Source organism: Telopea speciosissima, chromosome 5 (assembly GCF_018873765.1).
Source record: "Telopea speciosissima isolate NSW1024214 ecotype Mountain lineage chromosome 5, Tspe_v1, whole genome shotgun sequence".
NCBI lineage: Eukaryota > Viridiplantae > Streptophyta > Magnoliopsida > Proteales > Proteaceae > Telopea > Telopea speciosissima.
In genome coordinates, this window is record NC_057920.1 from 49,766,572 (window position 1) to 49,788,031 (window position 21,460).

A 21,460-nucleotide genomic window follows, 5' to 3' on the forward strand; every position below is an offset into this window, starting at 1 on the left:
CCTTAAGATCATGGATCAAGCACGTTGCAAGTTCTAGTTCTTGAGGTAGTTGCCATTCAGAAATCTGGTTCGACAAATTGGAAGTTAGATGAAACATCCGTTCAGACTAGGAAGCAATCTCAAAATCCCCTAAACGTCTGTAGATAGTCCTAAGCCTTTAATATCTTTCTTCTTACTTGACAGAGAGAAACCAACACTAGAGAAATGGTTCAAGTACACAGTTCAAATAAAGAAAAAGAATAGGTTCCCTAAGAAGAGAGGTGGATAAAAGCCAATCTCACAGTCCTGCACACATTGAAATAGAAATGATAAAGCTGACAGAGCCAAACAAGATAAAATGGCTAAGACCAACAGATTTTAAGATGACTAGGCGACTTGGCTAACATACAACAGAAGAGGGAAACAAAGGGCAAAGGGCATTTAGATGAGGGTGGATAAAAGCCAACTTTCTTTGTGCCTTAAATGAGGAAATCAGTCAGAAAAGCTGAGGCCAGAATTAAGTGGGAAAAAGTTTTCATAGAAAAGAAAGAAACTTTCTATGAACAGAACAGTTCAAAATATCCACTATAATGGCAAAGGAAAAGGCCCTAAAACAAGCCTGCAAAGTAGCAGAATGTACGAAGATCAGGAGGTACAACAAACATAAATCTACATCCAAGGGGAAAATAGAGAATATGACAAGGCTGCCATCCATGTAGGCTGATGGAGCCTAGACAAGTTTTGAACGATGTTTGCTCAGTATCCACACTGGGTAGGCAATTGGTCCCGGTGGCTGTAAAGATGTCGAGAACAGAAGACCACAACAAACGAAAGCTCCTGTTTTGGTTGATCAGTAAATTCCAATTGGTTCTAATCTTCCACTGATCCAGATACCACTTTTGGTTGCTCTACCAAGTCTTCTTTCATCAGAAAATACTCCCTTAATATATGCTTTAGTGTATCCACCAAAACCCATTAGAACATAATTTCATTATACAAACAAGTATCCCTAATTAAAATTATGCCAGCATTCTAGGAGCAGTAGCATTCCCTAAATGCACTTATGCACAGCTCAGCCAACATCAACCATCTCACAACAATGATTAATCAGTTGTACAACAAGGGAATTTATATCCTCGACATAAATTGCTTTCATTGGATAATCAATACAATGACTAAATTAATTTAACATGTAGAAATTTACAATCTGGGAATTCAACAACGGAAAAAAAAAATGGAGTGCAAGAAAATGGCAAGGATATTTCTATCCACCAACAACACTAGATCTCAGAATACAAGGAGATTCTTTTAAAAGATAAGACCAGCAGAAATCAATACAATCTTGTTAAATGGAAGAATGGAAAAATATGCACTGCACAGACATAAGTGAAACAGGGGAAGTGCCCTCACAAGAGAAAAAAGAAAATAGAGGACCTTTAAAATTACATACTTGGTGAGTCCTGGGCAGTTTTTGCATTCATAAAGTTTGCCAAGTCAGCCTGGGCCAACTTTAGGAATGTCATAGTGCTCACTCATATTTGCCAGATACTGGTTGAAGTCCTGAATGCGATCACGGTGTGATTTATTGGAAGTCTTGGCCAGCCTTTGGAGTTCAATTTTCTCCCTCTGCTCAAGAGACCGCCTCTCAGCAGGTGTGAGATGATCATCATGAGTAGGAACATTTCCATCCCCTCTCAATTGGTTGGCCTCATTTATAGCCTCACTAGTATCGGACATCCCTGTACTTCCAACTTACAAAACAAAGTATGATTAAAGCAAAAGATGAAAAGGAAATGCCAAAAAATCCCAGAACCCTCAAATTTAAGGATTGAATGACAGGAGGGAAGCCATCAATGCCGCCATTTCTATAGACACAAATACAAATGGAGCACAAACCACCAGTGTGTTAAACCTAGGAGCCATCTTGAGATAAAAGTTGATATGATCAGATGATTCAATATTAATATACTACGAAAAGAAGCAAATTTCCATTCATCAGGTCCTCTGGTTCATTAACGATATACATTTCCTTGGTGGCTACATCAAAAGGGAATCACAATGCCATATGCATGTGTGCCATTCGTACAGTGGAACCAGACGGGGACCTCTTCCATCTAAAGCAGAGGATCCCTCAGAATCCCAAATCGTTAATAAGCTCCAAAACCATAAACCAGGCAATGAAACTGTGACTTGGTGATGAAAAACAAACTTGCTATTCTTTCTTAATTCTATTTTATTATGAAATGAAGTTCAATACTCATTCTGACAGGATAAAATCAACCAACCTGTTGAAAGCTCCTTCCCCTTGACTTCAGTTATTTCATCATAATGTTTCTTCTGCTTCTTTTTCTTCTTTACTCCACCAACTTTAACATCCAAGGCTTTTCCCTTCAGCTTCAGCTTCCCACCAACAACATTTTCATATTCTGACATATTTCCTGACACAAAAAGAAAAATGCAAATAAGTGGTTAGCGATAAAAAAATAAAAATAAAAAATAAAAATAAACCTTCGAAATATTATGACAGATGAAAACATTAAAGATTTCAGAAATATAGATGAAATATCAGGGCCATACATCCCACCCACTCCCCTCTTTGCAACTGTTGGTGTCCATAAAATCTATACATTACTAAACAGAGCTTGACAACCATAAGAAATTTGGACAAAAAACCAATCCAGAGAAGCATACAATTTGATGAACAAAGATTGAATTTGTTGAGAGTAAACCAAAAGGAATATGACATCTCATAGATAGCCAAATAGAATGTGCTTGAATTCTTTGAAATACAAAGTGCGAAGATAGGATCTGTATGGTGCACATGGATCCACCAACATGCAAGCTGCTTTCGAACTATAAGCGTTCCAGAAGCCCTAGTCAACCGGGTCACATTTCTTGTTTAAGCCTTAAGGTGCTTAGATCTAATATATATTGAAAAATGAACGGGAAAAAGATGTAGAAGGGGTGGAAACGGGAGGAAATAGGGGGAAATAGTGGAGAAGAAGGAAGATACCTAGCTGTCCTTGCGGTGTCAGATCGATCTCCCAGTTCACTCAGTCATCTAAGGTCGAGGAAGGTCAAGGGAAGAAGACGTGCCACCGTCTCTCCTCCTGAATTTCTCACTTTCGTTTTAAAATTTGCATTACCTATTTTATACAAATCTTACATATTATTATTAAGTTATTTCACACATAAGTCTCCCACTAAAACTTATTATTTCACATATAAAACCCTCTCTTTGGCCTGCAAGCCTCTAGGCACCCTGCCACCCCCTGGCTTGCCTTATCACTATGAGAATTATGATAGTTTTGAAAACTGATTGCATCATAGGTGAACCAGGTGAGGATTTAAATTTCATCCACTATTGTTGGCTGTTCTTTAATCAAAGTTTATATTGCATGAGATTTTTCAAAACAGGTGGAACTCTTGATCAGAAATAAGAGAGTCAATCCACCCTAAACCAAATCTGTTTGATATTTTGATTTGAAAATTGATGGTGTAGCCCTTTTCTGAGATGTCAAGAGATTCAGACCAATATAAAATCACTAATAACATATTCACAACAATAATCTAGCCACTAACTTGCAGATAAAACATAGTTGTCACAGCGTCTAGGCAATCCAAGGCATTAGAGGGGGCCTGGGCGCAAGACGACCAAAACGCCCACCTAGGCTACCAAGGCGCCACTAATTGTCAAGGCACTTGGATGCCAAGGCGGTCACCTAGGCAGTGCCTAGGCAATGCCTAGACAAATATGAGATAAAATGCCATTTAGCAAGGGAGAACACGATCTCATTCACTCATATAACACAATAATTCGGCAACAATTACCATTACAATGATTCCGCATGATCAAGTCCCAACTAAACTTGGTCGGCTACATGGATCCTTACCCTCCAATCTGCTCTATTCGAGGTCATACTTGATACAAGGCCTAAGCTACGCATGCCTTTCCTCACCACTTCTCCTAAGGTCATTTTAGGTCTGTCCTTCGCTCTTTTAGTTCCTTTAATTTGAATAAATTACGGAGGGCATCCAAAGGGCTCCATTGAACATGGCCATGCCACCTCAAACGATTTTCTCATAACTTATCATGTATCGGAGCTACTCCCAAATCAAATCTAATATGATCATTCCTTTTCTTATTTTATTCTTCTTAGTTTTGCTACTCATCCATCTCAACATCCTCACTTCCGTTTCACTGAGTTTATCTATATGATGATTCTTAACTTCCCAACATTCTGCACCATACATCATAGTTGATCGTATTATTATCCTATAAAATTTTCCTTTAAGTTATAAAGGAATACGTCTATCAAACAATAGTCAAAACACACCTCTCTACTTCATCCATCCTTGGTGTTAATCCTCTTCCAACATCAACTGTTGTAACCTCATTAATAATAAAAAATTGAATGGTAATTGTTGCGTCAAGAAATCGTCGAGTGGTCCTGCGAGTGCCGTCACCTGCAAGTGGACCAAGGGGTCAACAGAGAGAACCGGTGTGGTTCCGGCCTAGGGCTCTCCGATGCCAAAGTTAGATCTCCTGGCGCAAATAGATGAATAGTGATTATTCAGTACGAGTTTAGATGTCCCCTGATGGGGTTGTGTACCTTGCCTTTTATAGTAGCGTATGGCGGTGTGGAGAGTCCCAGTTTGATGGCGATTGTCCCGTTGAGTGGATAGAGGCCCTGGGTAACGGGGCTCTATCCTGATTGGCCATCTCCCCGTGGGAGGGAGTGTCCCGGTGGTATCAAGATCCTTGGTGGATAGGTACCCGCGTGTGGTGATAACGTCCTTGGTGCTTGAATCCGTCTGGGTGACGTGACCTCTAAGCGACGGTCTAGAGTCCTGGTGGTGACATGAGTCTTAGCGATACGATCGGGTCATAGGTGGGTAGCCCCCACCTCACGTGCCCACGATGCTGTGCCTGGGTGCAGGCCGCGCCTAGGTGAGGCCGCGCCTGGATGTGTGGCTGCGCCGAGGTGAGGCCGCGCCCGAGTTGTGGCCGCGCCTAGGTGAGGCCGCGCCCGAGTGGTGGCCGCTCCTGGGTGAGGCCGCCCCTAGGTGAGGCCGCGCCTGGGTGAGGCCGCACCCCGGATGTGTGGCCGCGCCCGAGGGGTGGCCGTGCCTGGGTGGGGCCGCGCCCGAGTGGTGGCCGAGCCTAGGTGAGGCCGCGCCTGGGTGCTGGGACCCCGGTTTGTTCCCCTTAGCTATGGAGCGGGTCGTCTGTGACACGTGGCGATCGTTGATTGGCCCGGTGAATATTGGATGTATCATTTGCCCCCCACTCTCTTGGGATAGGATGTCCAAGAGAGTAGATGCCTCTACATAGTGAGGGGTCCGCTGCGAATAGACTTTCCTTGTGGGGTTTTCTTGTAAATCCACTAATGAGGTAGGAGAGGTTGGGGATTCAAACCTTTCCTCCTACACTTTTTCTTCTTTTGTTTTTTGTAGGTATATGTTCCTTTCTTTCACTTTCTCTTCTTTCACTTCTCATTTCTCTTTCTTACTTTTTGTCTCCCATTTTGCTCTTCTTTAATTCCCCCCTTGCATTCCACTTTTTGTTTTTTGTCCTCTCTTTGGTGCCCACCATGTGCTTATTTTAGGGTCACCTCCACTAGTATCCACTTTGCTTGATTTTGGGTCCTTGTGTTTGGTTTGTGTTCTCTTGATGCCTTGGTTTGCTTGGAAGGCTTGAGTGGTGCTTGGCTTGAGTGTCTTGCCTCTTGTGATCTCCGTCACTTGATCGTGCCTGTGGTGTGGCAGCGTCCTCATCGTGTGCCTGTCTTTCCGCGCGGTCGCCTTTTCTCTGAGGTAAATCGGTCCCTTTTCTTTCTTTTTCTCTCTTTTTTTTTTTTTTATTTTTTTTTTTATTTTTTTTATAGGGCGGCGCCTCGGTGAGGTCATGCTTGCGGGTGTGGCCGCGCCTGGGTGGCCGCGCCTGTGGGTGTGGCCGCGCAGGGGTGGCTGCGCTTGGGGTGGCCGCACTGGGGCGGTCGCGCTTGGGGTGGCCACGCCTGGGTGTGGCCGCGCCTTGCGAGTGTGGCCGCGCCTGGCTGGCCGCGCCTGGGTGTGGCCGCGCCTTGGTGTGGCTGTGCCTTGCGGGTGTGGCCCGTGCCTTACGGGTGTGGCCGCTCCTTACGGGTGTGGCCCGCGCCTTGCCGGTGAGGCCGCACTTATGGTGGCCGCGGTATGGGTGTGATGGACCCTCGCTCTTCTTCTCTTTTTTTCCTCTTGTATGTGATGGATCTGCTGTTTATATTTTGCAGGTGGCATTCCTTTCATTTTTTCTTGCCAGCTTCGGGGAGATCGCTTTCTCTAGTAAGTAGTTCATTCCCCTCTTGTCCTTCATGTCGTTCCTGGGTGACCTTGGCCCTGCTTCAGTCGGGGTTGGATCTTCAGAGGAGCGTTCCCCCGGATCGCCTTCTTCTGTGGGTACTCCCTCCTCTATACCCTCCCCTAGTGATACTGATGGAGGTGTGGGACCTTCTAGTGTCTCCGGTCCCAGTAGGGATCGTCAGCCCTCTGGGGCGGCATCCTCAGCCGCCGGTCCTGCTGATAGGTTAGGCCCTGTTGCTAGCATCTTGTCACCTTCTGACTTGGTCTCCCTCCGTGAGGAGTTCCATATTCCCGCCGAGGTCATGTTGCGTGCTCCTGGGCCTGGCAAGTATGCCTTCTCTCACCGTGTGGGTGAGATCTGTCTCTACCATTCATTTTTTCTCTAGGGCCTTCGCCTTCCTATCCCTCGCTTTGTCGAGTTAGTGTTAGAGCATTGGCACCTCACCCCTGGGCAGGTGTTGCCCAACTCTTGGAGGGTGATCTTGGGTTTCTATGTCTTCTTCGCCCGCTTAGGGCATGCCGCCACTGTTCCCCTTTTCTCCCACTTTTATCTGTTGAAGAAGGGGAACCATGGATGCTATCACTTTGCTCGCCGCGTGCTCAAGGGGCCCTATGCCTCTGTGGAGCTTCTCACGGGGATCACTAGCCACGTGAAGTATTGGAGGGATCGCTTCTTTTTTGCCACGGTCCCCCGATGCCCATTACGGACTGTTAGGGAACTTATTGACCTCAAGAGGGTCAATCAGGGGCTTGAACTGAGTGATTTTGAGGGTGACTCCCTCAAGCTGTGCCTGGGTCGCGATCCGTTCCACGTCCAGGAGTTGGACTTGGAGGCCTTCCTGTCTCTCTGGAAGCTGAGTCCTGGTAAGAGCATTGTCTTTTGTACTTGATTGGCATGTTGGTATTTGAATGTATATGTCATCTCGATTGGTTGGGCGGTCTATACGGTGGATACGCGTCCAGGACTTGATTTGCTCCGTAGCAATCTGTGGAGAAAGGCCGCTTCTCAGGGTGGTCCATCTGCTGGAGTAACCGATGTTAGTGGTGCTTCTGCGCCTGTGGTTGTTGGAGCGAAGTGGAAGGGTGGACCAGGACATGCCCGCATGATGAGCTCTGGTGTGCGTGTCCTCCTTCCCCGTACTTCTCCTGATGATGATGGCGTTTCTGGCTCTGTGCCTCTGCCTCCCTCTGTCGCTCCTTCCGGATCTTCTGTATTGCCCCTTTCCAAGGGGAAAGGTGTGAGTTCCTCTGGCGGTACTGCCATTGATCTTCCCATGCTGGGTGAGTCCCTGGTGATCACCTTGGGCGTGCCAGAGGGCTCGACCTTGGCCGAAGCTGGCTTGTCGCGGGAGTGGGTAGATAGGGGCAGGCTCCCTACCGCGAGAATGGCCTTGCAGAGGCTTAGCGATGCTTTGTCTGGCTCAGACCCTCTACCATGATATGGCCTCGGTGAGTTATCCCTTTTTTGTCTCGTCATGTTCATTGCTCCCTTTATTTTTAGATTATTTTACCGCCTGCCATGTTGATTGTAGGTCCATCACCGTATTGCTGAGGTGGTGCTTCGATTGGAGGGTCACGCTTCTTGTGAGGTGCAGATACAATGCACCCTGCGTGACGTGGAGAGGGAGCTCCAGGGACAGATTGATGCCCGTGAGAGAGCCGAGTCCGACGCACAGAGGGTGTCGGGGGAGCTTGCAGTGGCATCCGGGAAGCTCCTAGAGGTGTCTGAGGAGCTGCGTGCGACCTCTGCTGGTGCGGCCGAGAGCTCGGCTAGGGTTCTTGCCTTGGAGAAGGAGCTTCATTCATTAAGGGGAAGGCATGAGGCGGAGCTGGCATCTGCAGGTGAGTGAGTTGTGGCTGAGTTTCAGGCATCCCCTACGTTCTCTACGCTGTATCAGTCGCAGCTTTAGCCCGCCTATGAGGGAGGGGTCCGGGACTTAGCCGCTTGTGTCTTGGAGGTGACCCCCGATTATGACTTCTCTGTTTTAGGGTTCTCTGAGTTTGCTACGGCGCTTCCGGGTGTGGCTGTGGTGGAGAACATTCGGGTGTCAAAGGTGGAGGCTGCCCTGCCCGAGGGGGGTGCTGCTGCGCGTCCTCTTGAGGTGGACATGATGTCTCCTGCTGGGTCGGAGTTGACCCACCACTCTGTGATCCCTTGACCCTACGGCCGTACCGATCCTGTAGACGTCTCAACCTTTTTCCTTTTTTGAACTTGAGTTTGTAACTACTATGACTTTTCTATGTGATCGCTTTTGTTTTTCTTTGACTGCATTGTCTCCTGGTGATTGTTTGTGCATTGATACTCTCTGACCCTTGATAGTCATGGGATTTTGGTAGTGGCGTCGTGCCTTGGTGATCCTCGGACCTTAGTTGGTTAACGCCTTAAGCGTAGAGCCTCAGTGTTGGCATGACGCCTTAGGCATACAGCCTCAGTGGTGGCATGACGCCTTAGGCATGAAGCCTCAGTGTCGGCATGTTGCCTTAGGCAAAAAGCCTCAGTATTGGCGTGTCGCCTTAGGCATGTAGCCTCAATGTTGGCATGTTGCCTTAGGCATAAAGCCTCGATGTTGGCATGTTGCCTTAGGCATAAAGCCTCAGTGTTGGCATATCGCCTTAGGCATGTAGCCTCAGTGTTGGCATATCGCCTTAGGCATGAAGCCTCGATGTTGGCATATCGCCTTAGGCATGTAGCCTCAGTGTTGGCATATCGCCTTAGTCATGAAGCCTCGATGTTGGCATGTTGCCTTAGGCGTGAAGTCTCAGTGTTGGCATGTTGCCTTAGGCGTGAAGCCTCAGTGTTGGCATGTTGCCTTAGGCATAAAGCCTTAGTGTTGGCATGTCGCCTTAGGCATAAAGCCTCGATGTTGGCATGTCGCCTTAGGCATAAAGCCTCGATGTTGGCATGTTGCCTTAGGCATAAATCCTCAGTGTTGGCATGTCGCCTTAGGCATAAAGCCTCAGTGTTGGCATGTCGCCTTAGGCATAAAGCCTCAGTGTTGGCATGTCACCTTAGGCATAAAGCCTCAGTGTTGGCATGTCGCCTTAGGCATGAAGCCTCAGTGTTGGCATGTCGCCTTAATGTAGTGGCAGTGATTCGATTGAGTGGTAGAAGAAGACAAGTATTCTTGCAACATCTCTTTATTTTGAATGAAATTCAAATTGACCTTGAAACAGTGATGTCGTCTACTGCTATTCCTCTCGCTCTCGCTTCATTATCACTACCCCTTGCTATGCTTCTCGTATACTCTTGGTAGTACTAGAGTTCTAAGTACGGTCTACCTTCTTGCCCCACAGAGTCTTCAAGCCGTAAGTCCCTGGGCGTATCTACTTGGAGACTATGTAGGGTCCTTCCCAGTTGGGTGATAGCTTCCCTACCTTCTGTGGCTGTGATGCACTTGCCCTCCGTAGTACTAAATCTCCCTGGTGGAATAGCCTTTCCTTGACCCTGGCATTATAGTACCTGGTAGTACGTTGCTGGTAGGCGACGTTCCTTAGTAGTGCTCTCTCGCGGACCTCATCTATAAAGTCTAGGTTCGCCCGTAGTCCGTCGACATAGGTACGTTCATTGAAGTGCAGAACCCTATGGGACATGGCGCAGACCTCTACTGGCGCCAATGCTTCAGTGCCATATGCTAGGCGGAATGGGCTCTCTCCTGTGGGCATCCGTACTGTAGTTTGGTATGCCCACAGGACGCTTGGTAGCTCTTCTACCCACTTGCCTTTGGCTCCTTTTAGCCTTTTCTTGACTCCTTCCAGTAGCGTTATGTTGGTGACCTCCACCTGACCATTGGCCTGTGGGTATGCTACCGACATAGGCCGATAGTCGATGTTGTAGCTGTGACAGAATGCTTGGAATTTGGGGTTGTTGAATTGTTTTCCATTGTCTGAGACGAGGATCCGTGGTACCCCGAACCTGTAGATGACGTCGTCGCGGACAAACTTCTCCATCTCTGTCTTTATTATCTTGGCCAAGGGTTTAGCTTCAACCCACTTGGTGAAGTAGTCGATCGCGATGACCAGGTACTTTCTGTTTCCCGGTGCTGCGGTGAAGTTGCCTAAGATGTCTAGTCTCCACATGGAAAAAGGTATGGGGTTGAGGATTGATGTCAGCTTGGTGGCGGGTAGATGGGGTACTGGGGCGAACAACTGACATTGCTCGCACTTCTTGGCATATTGGATGGCCTCCTCTTGCATTCGTGGCCAGTACAGTCCCTGGAGGAGGATTTTGTAGGCTAGGGATCGTCCCCCCATGTGGCTTCCACATATCCCCTCATGGACTTCGGCTAGGGCGTACTCTGCCCCCTTGGGTCCTAGGCATCGGAGTAGTGGTGCTGTTGCCCCCCGCTTGTACAGTACCCCATCTAGGATGATGTACTTTACAGCTCTCATCCTGATCTTCCTTGCCTCGGCCTTGTCTTCGGGTAAGACATCGTTCTGGAGGTAGTTGAGTAGAGGGTCCATCCAGCTAGGTCCCTCCTCGACCTCGTTAACCTGCTTTTCCTTATACGTTGGCTCATGCAGGATCTCAACATAGACTGCGCTAGCCAAATTTTGGAGTTCCTCATTGGCTAGCCTGGATAGGGGCGTTAGCGGCGGCGTTCTCACCTCTAGGAACTCAAACCATCTCAAACTTCACGAAACCCTCAATCAACGCTTGAGCACGTGCTAGGTATGATGCCATCCTCTCATCTTTTGCCTCATACTCTCCATTCACCTGATTCACCACGAGCTGGGAGTCGCTCCGGGTGGATAGGTGTGTGACTTGGATGGCTTTGGCCACCCAGAGTCCAGCTAGTAATGTCTCGTACTCTGCTTCATTATTGGATGCTTGGAAGGTGAATCGGAGAGCATAGTGGATACAAAATCCCTCGGGGCTGGTTAATATGAGACCCGCGCCGCTTCCTATAGCATTGCTTGACCCATCCACGAACATGTCCCCTGATCCTTGATCCTTCTCTTCGGGCTCCCCTATTTCTGACTCGATCTCAGACAGGGTACACTCTGCAATGAAATCTGCAAGAGCCTGGCCTTTGATGGTTGTCCTTGGTTGGAACCTGATGTCATGCTCACTTAGCTCCATTGCCCATGCTATCAATCACCCGGAGACGTCCGGCTTGTGCAGTATCTTCTTCAGGGGTAGGTCTGTGAGGACTATGATGGTATGGGCTTGGAAGTATGGTCGTAGCTTCCTGGCTGCCGTTACCAATGCATAGGCTACCTTCTCGATCCTAGTGTACTGGGTCTCTGCATCGATCAGGACATGGCTAACGTAATAGATGGGCCTCTGGACTTTATCTTCTTCCCTCAGCAGTACTGCGCTGACCGCGACAGGGGTGGCGGCCAGGTAGAGCTGTAACTCTTCGTTGGGTTCTGGTCGCCCAAGCAGTGGTGGGCTCTCTAGGTACTCCTTCAATTCTCCGAACGCCTTCTGGCACTCTTCCGTCCATGTGAAATCTTTAGGGCTTCGAAGGTTCTTCAATGTTTTGAAGAATGGTAAGCACTTATCACTTGATCGTGACACGAACCTGGAAAGGGCGGCAACCCTTCCATTCAACCTCTGCACTTCCCTGACCGTTCGAGGAGGTGCCATTTCTTGGATGGCCTTGATCTTGGATGGGTTGGCTTCTATTCCACGGACTGAAACCATGAACCCCAAGAATTTTCCTGACGTTATGCCGAAGGCGCACTTTGCAGGGTTTAGCTTCATCTGGTTCCTCCTCAGTACTGCAAATGCCTCCTCTAGGTCGGTCAGGTGTTGGTTGGCATGGATGCTTTTCACGAGCATGTCATCCACATATACCTCCATATTGCGCCCGATCTGCTCCTCGAACATCTTGTTGACCATCCTCTGATAGGTGGCCCCTGCATTCTTTAACCCGAACGGCATGACGTGGTAGCAGTAGTTCTCTTTGTCCGTCCGAAATGCGGTGTAAGACTCATCATCCTCATACATGAGGATCTGGTTGTATCCGGAGTAGGCGTCCATGAAACTCGGCATCTCATGGTCGGCGGTGGCGTCGATCAGTAGGTCGATTCTGGGCAGTGGGTACTCATCTCTTGGGCATGCCTTGTTTAGGTCGGTATAGTCGACACACATCCTCCACTTCCCATTTGGCTTTGGTACCATGACCACGTTGGCGAGCCAGGTTGGGAACTTCTCCTTTCTGATGAACCCTGATCGGCTTAACTTCTCGACCTCCTCCTTGATTGCTGCTTGTCGGTCGAGGGCGAAGTTACGCCGCTTCTGTTGAACGGGCTTCCTGGTTGGGTCGACATGTAGTCGGTGTTCCGCTATGGAACATGGTATTCCCGGCATGTCGGAGGTCGACCATGCGAAGACATCCATGTTCGCTTGGAGGAGGTGTCCAAGCCCTTCTTTCTGTTCCTTGTTTAGCAGCGAGCCAACCTGAACGACCTTGGAGGGGTCGTCCTAGCTGAGGGGCCATGGGATGAGGTCTTCCATTGGCCTTCCCCTTCTCTTTGTCAGTTCATCTCTCTGGTCACTGACCATGCTCTCTAGGCAGAGTGCCATTCCACGGGTGTTGCCATTGTTCTTTTTCATGAAGGTGGCATAGCACTCCTTTGCTTTCTTCTGATCTCCTCGGACTTCGCCTACCCCATTCTCGGTGGGGAACTTCATCTTTAGGTGAAGTGGCGATATGACTCCTCTAAGGGCTGTCAGTGATGGTCGCCCTAAGAGGCCGTTGAAGGACACCACGGACCTGACTACCATGAAATTCACCATGATGGTTACTTGTTGAGGGTGTACCCCGAAGGTGACGGGTAGTTCTATGGTACCTCTGATGGAGGCGGTGGCACCTGAGAATCCATGGAGATAAGTGGGCTCTGGTTTGAGCTGGTCGTCCCCAAACCCGAACTGTCGATAGGTGTCCAAGGAGAGTACGTCAACAGACGCCCCTGTGTCTATCAGTACCCTGTGTACAGGTTGATTGGCTACCTCCACCTGTACTACCAGGGCATCTTCATGCGGGAAGTTTAGTCCTTCCAGGTCTTCATCCGAGAAGGAGATCACCGCCTCGGTCCTGGCTATCTTGCTGGGCTTCTCTGCCACTCCAACGAACCTGGCATGAGCTTTAGCTTTTCTGGTGGACTCTTACCCCGGTCCTCCAAATATGGTGAGGATAGGAGGTCCCTTGGTGCCACTAGGTTCTGTTGCATCTCTCTGCTCTTCTGGGCGGTCTCTCTCTCGATCTGTTCTTCTTTCTTCTTGTCTCGGTTCCACTCTATCTCCGTCGCGACCTCTATCTCCTTGGCCTGAGCGGTTGTCACGTCTCCCCTTTACATACTTGTTCAAGCTTCCTGCTCTTACCAGTTGTTCTATCTCTCTCTTCAATTGATAGCACTCCTCTGTGTCGTGCCCATTCTCTTTGTGGAAGAGGCAATATTTGTTAGAGTTCCGCTTCTCTGGTCCTGCTAGCATGGGTCGTGGCCAATGGAGTAGGTCACGGTCCTGGATCTGCATGAGTATCTGGGACCTGGTGGTGTTCAGTGGTGTGAACTCGGGGGTGCTTGCCCTCTCACTCCTCTCTGGGCGGCAGTCTGTCCTCCTAGATGGGCGGTCGCTCTTCTCTTGTCGATGCTCTGTCCTCGACCTCTTACCCTCTTTGCGGTCATCAGGTGCTGACCTCTTGTTGTCCTGTGGCTTAGCCTCGATTATTCTCGTTCTAGCTTGTAGTACCTCGGCCATATTTGAAAACTTGTTGCACCGCTCCAAGAGCTCTTTCATAGTCCTGGTCTCATGACGTGCCAGGTCCTTAATCAGGTCCAGGTCCCTAATACCTCCGGCTAAGGCTGCATGCTGTGTCTGGTCATCCAAGTCTCGAACCTCCAGGGACTCTTTGGTGAACCTGGTAACGTATTCCCTGAGAGATTCCCCAAGATTCTGTACCACATTTAGTAGATTGACGGTGGTCTTCTTCTGCTTGACGCTGCTTTGGAAGCGGGTGACGAACTATTCGCATAGCTCTGTGAACGAGCCTATAGATCTTAGTCGTAGCCTAGAGAACCATGATGTGGCTGCTCCCTTGAGGGATGCCGGGAATGCCCGACAGGAGACCACGTCCGACCCCCCATACAACGTCATCATGCCATTAAAGTAGTTGATGTGGTCATTGGGGTCAGTGGTACCACTGTAGAGTTCAAAGGTGGGTAGTCGAAACCTGGAAGGTAGTGTGGCTGACATGATCTCTGCCGAGAATGGGTGTTGTCCAGGTATGGAATGCGTCTCGCCTTTGGTCTGCTTCTTCAACCCTTCCAGTTTCTCATCCAGGTCGCGGAGTCTTTGATCGAGCTCCTCGTCCCGTGTCTGTCCCCCATTCCTGGCCAGACGTTTGCTGCGACCCCATTCACGCTCTCTCCTGGATGTCCCCTCCCGCCTTGAGTGTTGGCGGGATGGGGAATGGTCACGCCGTGATGAACCCTATCGTGAAGGTGAGGGGCTTTCTTCTCTGTAGGTCCAGCTTCGTCGTGGTATGTGACCTTCTTCCAGTCGTCCGTCGAACACAGACCTCCGGACCAATCTCAGTGGGCTAGACACCCTCGCCCTGGGTGTTGGCGTCCTCCCACGTTCTGACCGTGGTGAGAGGTCTCTTGTTCTCCTAGGATGCTGGGAAGGCTCCCCCCGCTGTGGAGTGGGGGTTGCCTATCGCGTAAGTCTCTCTGATCTCACGCCTCTGGGAGATGATCTCCTAGGGTTCGGCTCTTATCGAGGTACAGACTCCACCCTTGCTGATGGTGAAGTCCTTCGACGATGAGACGTCGCATGCTGCGTCAAGTATTCTCGAAAGAGTCATTGTTCATCGAGGATCTATCATTGCAGGTCGTTGATCTGACCCACAATGGCTGGAGCATTGGGGTCAGGTGTCACCTCCACCCCCGCATCATGGGCCTCGTCATTGTTGGGCTCATCGACCACGAACTGGTCATTAAGGGGGATCTCTTCCTCCAGAGGGACATGGTGTTGGTCGTTGGCTCTGCAAGGGCACTCTGGGGGTGGTGATCCATTCCTTGCTCCGTTGTTGGTGGTGGTAGTCTTCCTTCGTGCCATTGAATGAATATGGAAGCGAGCTAGTAGCTGTAATGGCTAGCGTCGTTCCCACAGACGGTGCCAATCTATTACGTCAAGAAATCGTCGAGCGGTCCTACGAGTGCCGTCACCTGCAAGTGGACCAAGGGGTCAACAGAGAGAACCGGTGTGGTTCCGGCCTAGGGCTCTCCGATGCCAAAGTTAGATCTCCTGGCGCAAATAGATGGATAGTAATTATTCAGTACGAGTTTAGATGTCCCCTGATGGGGTTGTGTACCTTGCCTTTTATAGTAGCGTATGGCGGTGTGGAGAGTCCCAGTTTGATGGCTATTGTCCCATTGAGTGGATAGAGGCCCTGGGTAACGGGGCTCTATCCTGATTGGCCATCTCCCCGTGGGAGGGAGTATCCCGGTGGTATCAAGATCCTTGGTGGATAGGTACCCGCGTGTGGTGATAACATCCTTGGTGCTTGAATCCGTCTGGGTGACGTGACCTCTAAGCGGCGGTCTAGAGTCCTGGTGGTGACATGAGTCTTAGCGATACGATCGGGTCATAGGTGGGTATCCCCCACCTCACGTGCCCACTATGTTGTGCCTGGGTGAGGCCGCGCCTGGATGTGTGGCCGCTCCTAGGTGAGGCCGCGCCCGAGTTGTGGCCGCGCCTAGGTGAGGCCGCGCCTGGGTGAGGCCACGCCCAGGATGTGTGGCCGCGCCTAGGTGAGGCCGCGCCAGAGTGGTGGCCGCTCCTGGGTGAGGCCGCGCCTGGGTGCTGGCCGCGCCCGGGTGCTGGGACCCCGGTTCGTTCCCCTTGGCTATGGAGCGGGTCGTCTGTGACACGTGGTGGTCGTTGATTGGCCCGGTGAATATTGGATGTATCAGTAATAATTATGTGGACTGAGTTAGGGGCATTAATTTTCTCTTGACGGCTGGAGGCCTCTTGTCTATTACTGAAGAAAATACTCCCCACATTCCCCACTATGGTGAAATTGAGGAAGTGCAGGCTTACAAACAGTATTGGAGGGAAGACTCTAAGGCAAAACTGCTCATCCTCAAGTCTGTTGAAAAAGTCAATTGTTGACACTATCAAGAATCTGCCAACAGCTGGTAGTATGTTGGATTAACTTAAAGAAGTCTACGGTAAGTAGAGCTGGCATGCTCATCACCAGCTTACCACACTCATCCACAATACCAAATTGACAGATAGGACACCAGTAGTAGATCATCTGATGAAAATGAAAAGTTTATTTTCTGAATTTGAATCCCTAGGAACCAAAGAATAATTTTCCCTACAATACAAGAGGGAAGTCATTCTGAATTCACTTCCCTCAGCTTATTCCCCATTTGCTCTTAATCTCCATATACATAAGATTGATGTGAATCTCACTGAACTGGGAAATATGTCGAGTGAAGTAGAATCAAGTTTTAAGAAACAAAAAACAAAAGTCTTTTCGACTTATGTGAAGTCTTCTTCAGAATTGAAATGTATCAAGAAGAAGAAAAGTAAGGCAAACTCGGACTCACATAAGGGAAAGGGAAGGGTAAAGGCAAGGACAACAAGAATACTAAAAAGGGAAAATGTTTTCTACTGTGACAAGAAGGGACATTGGAAGCGCAACTGTCGCGCTTACTTGGCAAGCTTAAAGAAGAAGCTAGAGGACAAAGGAAAGAATCCAGAAGGTACTTTTAATGCTCTTATTTTTTATGAGTCTAACTTGGCTTTTGAACCCACTAATTTGTGGCTTGTGGACTCTGGTGCCACTACACACATTTGTAATATGTTGCAAGGTTTAAGTTGACTAGAAGGCTGAACAAGAATGCAGTGCATCTCAGGATGGGCACAAGAGCTGAAGTCATGACAATGGCTGTAGAAACTATTATGTTAGAATTAGATTCTTTTATTTTAGTTTTGAAAGACAGCTTCTATGTTCCCTCATTTAAGAGGAACATAATTTTTGTTTCCAAATCGGTTATTGATGGCTATGTTTTTCATTTTTCATCAAAACTTATAACTTGTTCAACTAATAAATTAGTTACTTCTGGAAATTTACAAAATGATTTATATTTTCTAGACTCTATTATTAAAATGAATGAAATTTAAATATTGATTTGAAATGCAAGCGTGCTCCAGTGAACTCAACATACTTGTGGCATCTCAAACTAGGTCATATCAATATAGATAGGATTAGCTGATTGGTTAAGAATGGACCATTAGAAAGTCTAGAGGTCGAACCATATCTAACTTGTGAATTGTGCCTATAGGGCAAGATGACCAAAAAGAGTCAGTAATGTGTTAGAATTAATACATACCGATTTATGCGGACCCATAAATATCCAAGCAAGATATTGTTATGAATACTTTGTAACTTTTACCGATAACTACTCAAGATACGGTTATGTATACCAGATGCGTAAGAAATCCGAAACTTTTAAAAAGTTCAAAGAGTTTAAGTTGAAGTGGAAAAATAACTTGATTCTCAAATCAAGGGTATTCGATCAGGTCGAGGAGGAGAGTATTTATCGGATGAGTTTAAAGAGTTTCTCACAACCGAATGGATTGTTACCAAGTTAACAAACCTAGGGACACCACAACAAAACGGTGTCTCAGAAAAAGATGTAACAGGGCTTTGTTAGACATGGTCAGGACTATGCTCACTTTCAGTGAGTTACCTTTATCTTTTTAGAGATTCTCCCTTGAAACAACAATCTATATACTTAATAGGGTTCCCACTAAATCCGTACTCAAAACCCCTTATGAGTTGTGGTATGGACGAAAGTCTAGTCTTCAACATCTTAGGATTTGGGGTTGTATTGCGCATGTACGTAAGCAACAGATGTATAAGTTGGAATCATGGACTAATAGATGCTATTAAATCTTGGGATACCCCAAGGGTACCATTAGATTCTATTTCTTTGACCATAGTGAACAAAAATTCATAGTGATCAAACATGTAACTTTCCTTGAGAATGATCTTCTCTAAAAGATTAGATCCAGTGGTCATAAAAGAACTTTCTAATGACCGAGTACCATCAATTCCCACTGACAATGTTGATACTACACATGCTGCTGACCCCACACCTTCAAAGTCTAGACATAGTGGGAGGGTTCACAAACCCCCTAGTAGGTTTACTCTTCTTACAAAAGAAGAGAAAGTGGAAGAGTTCCACATGGTTTCCACTGATTCGGATACGCATCCGAACACTTATAAGGAAACTCTAAAGGATGTAGATGCTAATAAATGGATAGAAACTATGCACTTTAAGTTGGACTCAATGTATTCCAACAACGTATGGAATCTAGTTGATCCACCACAAGGCGTTAAGCCCATTGGATGCAAGTGGATCTTCCAGAGGAAAAGAGGCGTTGATGGAAAAGTTGAGAGATTCATAGCAATACTGGTTGTAAAAGGCTACACATATGATGAAGGGGTGGACTATGATGAGACCTTTTCACCAGTGGCAATGATGAATCCCATCAGGATTTTGTTAGCTATTGTCGCATATTTTGATTATGAGATCTAGCAAATGGATGTGCAAACTACATTCCTCAATAGGTTTCTTGAAGAAGAAATCCACATGCATCAGCCAGAAGGGTTCTCTAACATTGGTTAAGAGAATAAAGTATGCAAGTTGTTTAGGTTCATATATGGACTGAAACAGGCATCCATGAGTTGGAACATCCGGTTTGATCAGATAATCAAATCGTTTGGCTTTGATCAAAATATGGATGAACCATACGTTTACAAGAAGGTCAGTGGGAGTGCAATATGTTTTCTAGTATTGTATGTAGATGACATATTGTTGATGGGCAACAATGTGGGAATATTATCTTCTGTGAAGATATGATTGTTCACAATATTTTTAATGAAAGATCTAGGCGAAGCCATCTACATCCTAGGAATTGAACTTGTGAGAGATCGCAAGAGAAGGATGTTATGAGTGCCACAATCCACCCATATAGATAAGATTCTGGCTAAATTTAACATGAAAAATCCAAGAAAGGAAATTTACTTTTAAACATGGAGTTAGTTTATCCAAATCCCAATACCTTCAATCTCAAGAGGAAATTGAGGAGATTAAGAGAATTACATATGCCTTAGAAGTGGGAAGTCTCATGTATGTCATGTTATATTCTAGACCAGATATCTGATATTCGGAGAGTCAATATTAGTCCAATCCAAAATGGGAACATTGAACCACTGTGAATAATATCCTCAAGTACTTACAAAATACTAAGGATCACTTCTTGGTCGATGGCATTGATCAGATGTCAGTGATGAGATATACAGACTCGGACTTTCAGACCGATAAGCATGACCAAAAGTCTAATTCTAGAATGATATTTATGTTGGGAGGAGGATTAATTATTTGGAGGAGGGCAAAGCAGAAATCTAATACCGATTCTACCATTGAAGCTGAGTACATAAGAGCTAGTGAAGCAGCAACAGAAAATGTTTGGTTGAGAAAGTTTCTGACTGACCTGGGTGTTGTTCCTAATCTTGTGAAAGGGCCTATACCGTTATACTATGATAAGAAAGGGGGCTATTGCGCAAGCAAACGAGCCTAGGGCCCATCAGAGAAACAAACACTTGCAACAAAATTACCATCTTATTAGAGAGATCATTCAGAATGGTTATGTTGCAGTTATGAAGGTTGCCTCAAAAGACAATGTGTCAGATCCCATAACTAAAGGCTTGTCATCCATAGTGTTTATGAAGCATGTAGAGAGTATGGGTATAAAGCACATGGGAAATTGTCTTTGATGTATAAGTGGGAGATTGTTGGATTATGTCCATCAAACTCGATTAATTTGGAATAAATAAATTTAATACTATTTTATTTACGAGCTTATAAGTTTGTTCCATGGCTTTTCACCTAAAAACAGTTCTCAACTAGGGATAAGACCGGACATCCTATTCATATGGTTGTTACATTGTTTATTACTAGATAAGTTATTTCAGGGGCATAGATATAAGTACACATAATGTGTGTATAGAAAAGAATCTTGTACAAATTATCACATGTGTTGTTGTCTGTCGTATTAAGGAGAGATGCGTACCCATCACCAGTGACCCTCTGACCTGAGAGATCCTTGTCGTTACGATGTTACATTGCAGGTTTTAGTACACCAATGGTTAATGACACATAGACTATATAACTGTGTGTTGGATTCATGATGGTGCATCATGAACGAAAGAGATGCTCAACATAAAATCCACTACCCTTGATTGGGGAATATCAAGTAGAGAGAATGCATGTGATCAATCAGACTGGAATATGTTACTTTAAATAATGTTTAATTGCATTTTTTATCATTTGATTGTAATCACATGATCTCTGATTAAAGCCATCTACGATGGGTTGGGGTTTGGCAGATTTAATTACATGCCCTATAGTCCATCATGAGATATTATTTAGTGGAGGGTATTATGTGTAAATTAAAGATCCTTGTCGTTACGATGTTACATTGCAGGTTTTAGTACACCAATGGTTAATGACACATGGACTATATAACGTGTGTTGGATTCGTGATGATGCATCATGAACGAAAGAGATGCTCAACATAAAATCCACTACCCTTGATTGGGAATATCAAGTAGAGAGAATGCATGTGATCAATCCGACTAGAATATGTTACTTTAAATAATGTTTAATTGCATTTTTATCATCGATTGTAATCACATGATCTCGATTAAAGCCATCTACGATGGGTTGGGGTTTGGCAGTATTTAATTACATGCCCTATAGTCCATCATGAGATATTGTTTAGTGGAGGGTATTATGTGTAAATTAAAGATCCTTGTCGTTACGATGTTACATTGCAGGTTTTAGTACACCAATGGTTAATGACACATGGACTATATAACGGTGTGTTGGATTCGTGATGATGCATCATGAACGAAAGAGATGCTCAACATAAAATCCACTACCCTTGATTGGGGAATATCAAGTAGAGAGAATGCATGTGATCAATCCGACTAGAATATGTTACTTTAAATAATGTTTAATTGCATTTTTTATCATCTGATTGTAATCACATGATCTCTGATTAAAGCCATCTACGATGGATTGGGGTTTGGCAGTATTTAATTACATG

At 46.5% G+C, this 21,460-nt stretch overlaps 1 protein-coding gene across 2 annotated transcripts; it reads right to left on the bottom strand.

The window, feature by feature from the left end:
* Window positions 1-1,260: 1,260 nt before the first annotated feature.
* On the bottom strand, window positions 1,261-19,662 carry LOC122662001 (protein FAM32A-like). 2 transcript variants are annotated; one of them, XM_043857539.1, is made up of 4 exons: window positions 19,655-19,662; window positions 13,286-13,290; window positions 2,265-2,417; window positions 1,261-1,730 (listed from the first exon to the last, which is right to left on the bottom strand). In XM_043857539.1, the coding sequence occupies exons 3-4, from the start codon at window positions 2,410-2,412 to the stop codon at window positions 1,474-1,476; spliced, it is 405 nt and encodes a 134-aa protein (XP_043713474.1). In that variant the 5' UTR covers window positions 2,413-2,417; window positions 13,286-13,290; window positions 19,655-19,662; the 3' UTR covers window positions 1,261-1,473. The 2 variants fall into 2 exon arrangements, with proteins under 2 accessions (XP_043713474.1, XP_043713475.1); XM_043857540.1 differs by lacking the exons at window positions 13,286-13,290; window positions 19,655-19,662 and adding an exon at window positions 2,993-3,008.
* Between the last annotated feature and the right edge of the window lie 1,798 nt (window positions 19,663-21,460).

Bases quoted from the DNA above. Each gene is read 5' to 3' on its own strand.
- LOC122662001 (XM_043857539.1), bottom strand. From the start codon at position 2,412: ATGTCAGAATATGAAAATGTTGTTGGTGGGAAGCTGAAGCTGAAGGGA. The intron at 1,731-2,264 runs GTTGGTTGATTT...TTGTTTTGTAAG, and splicing joins GGGGAAGGAGCTTTCAACAG to TTGGAAGTACAGGGATGTCC.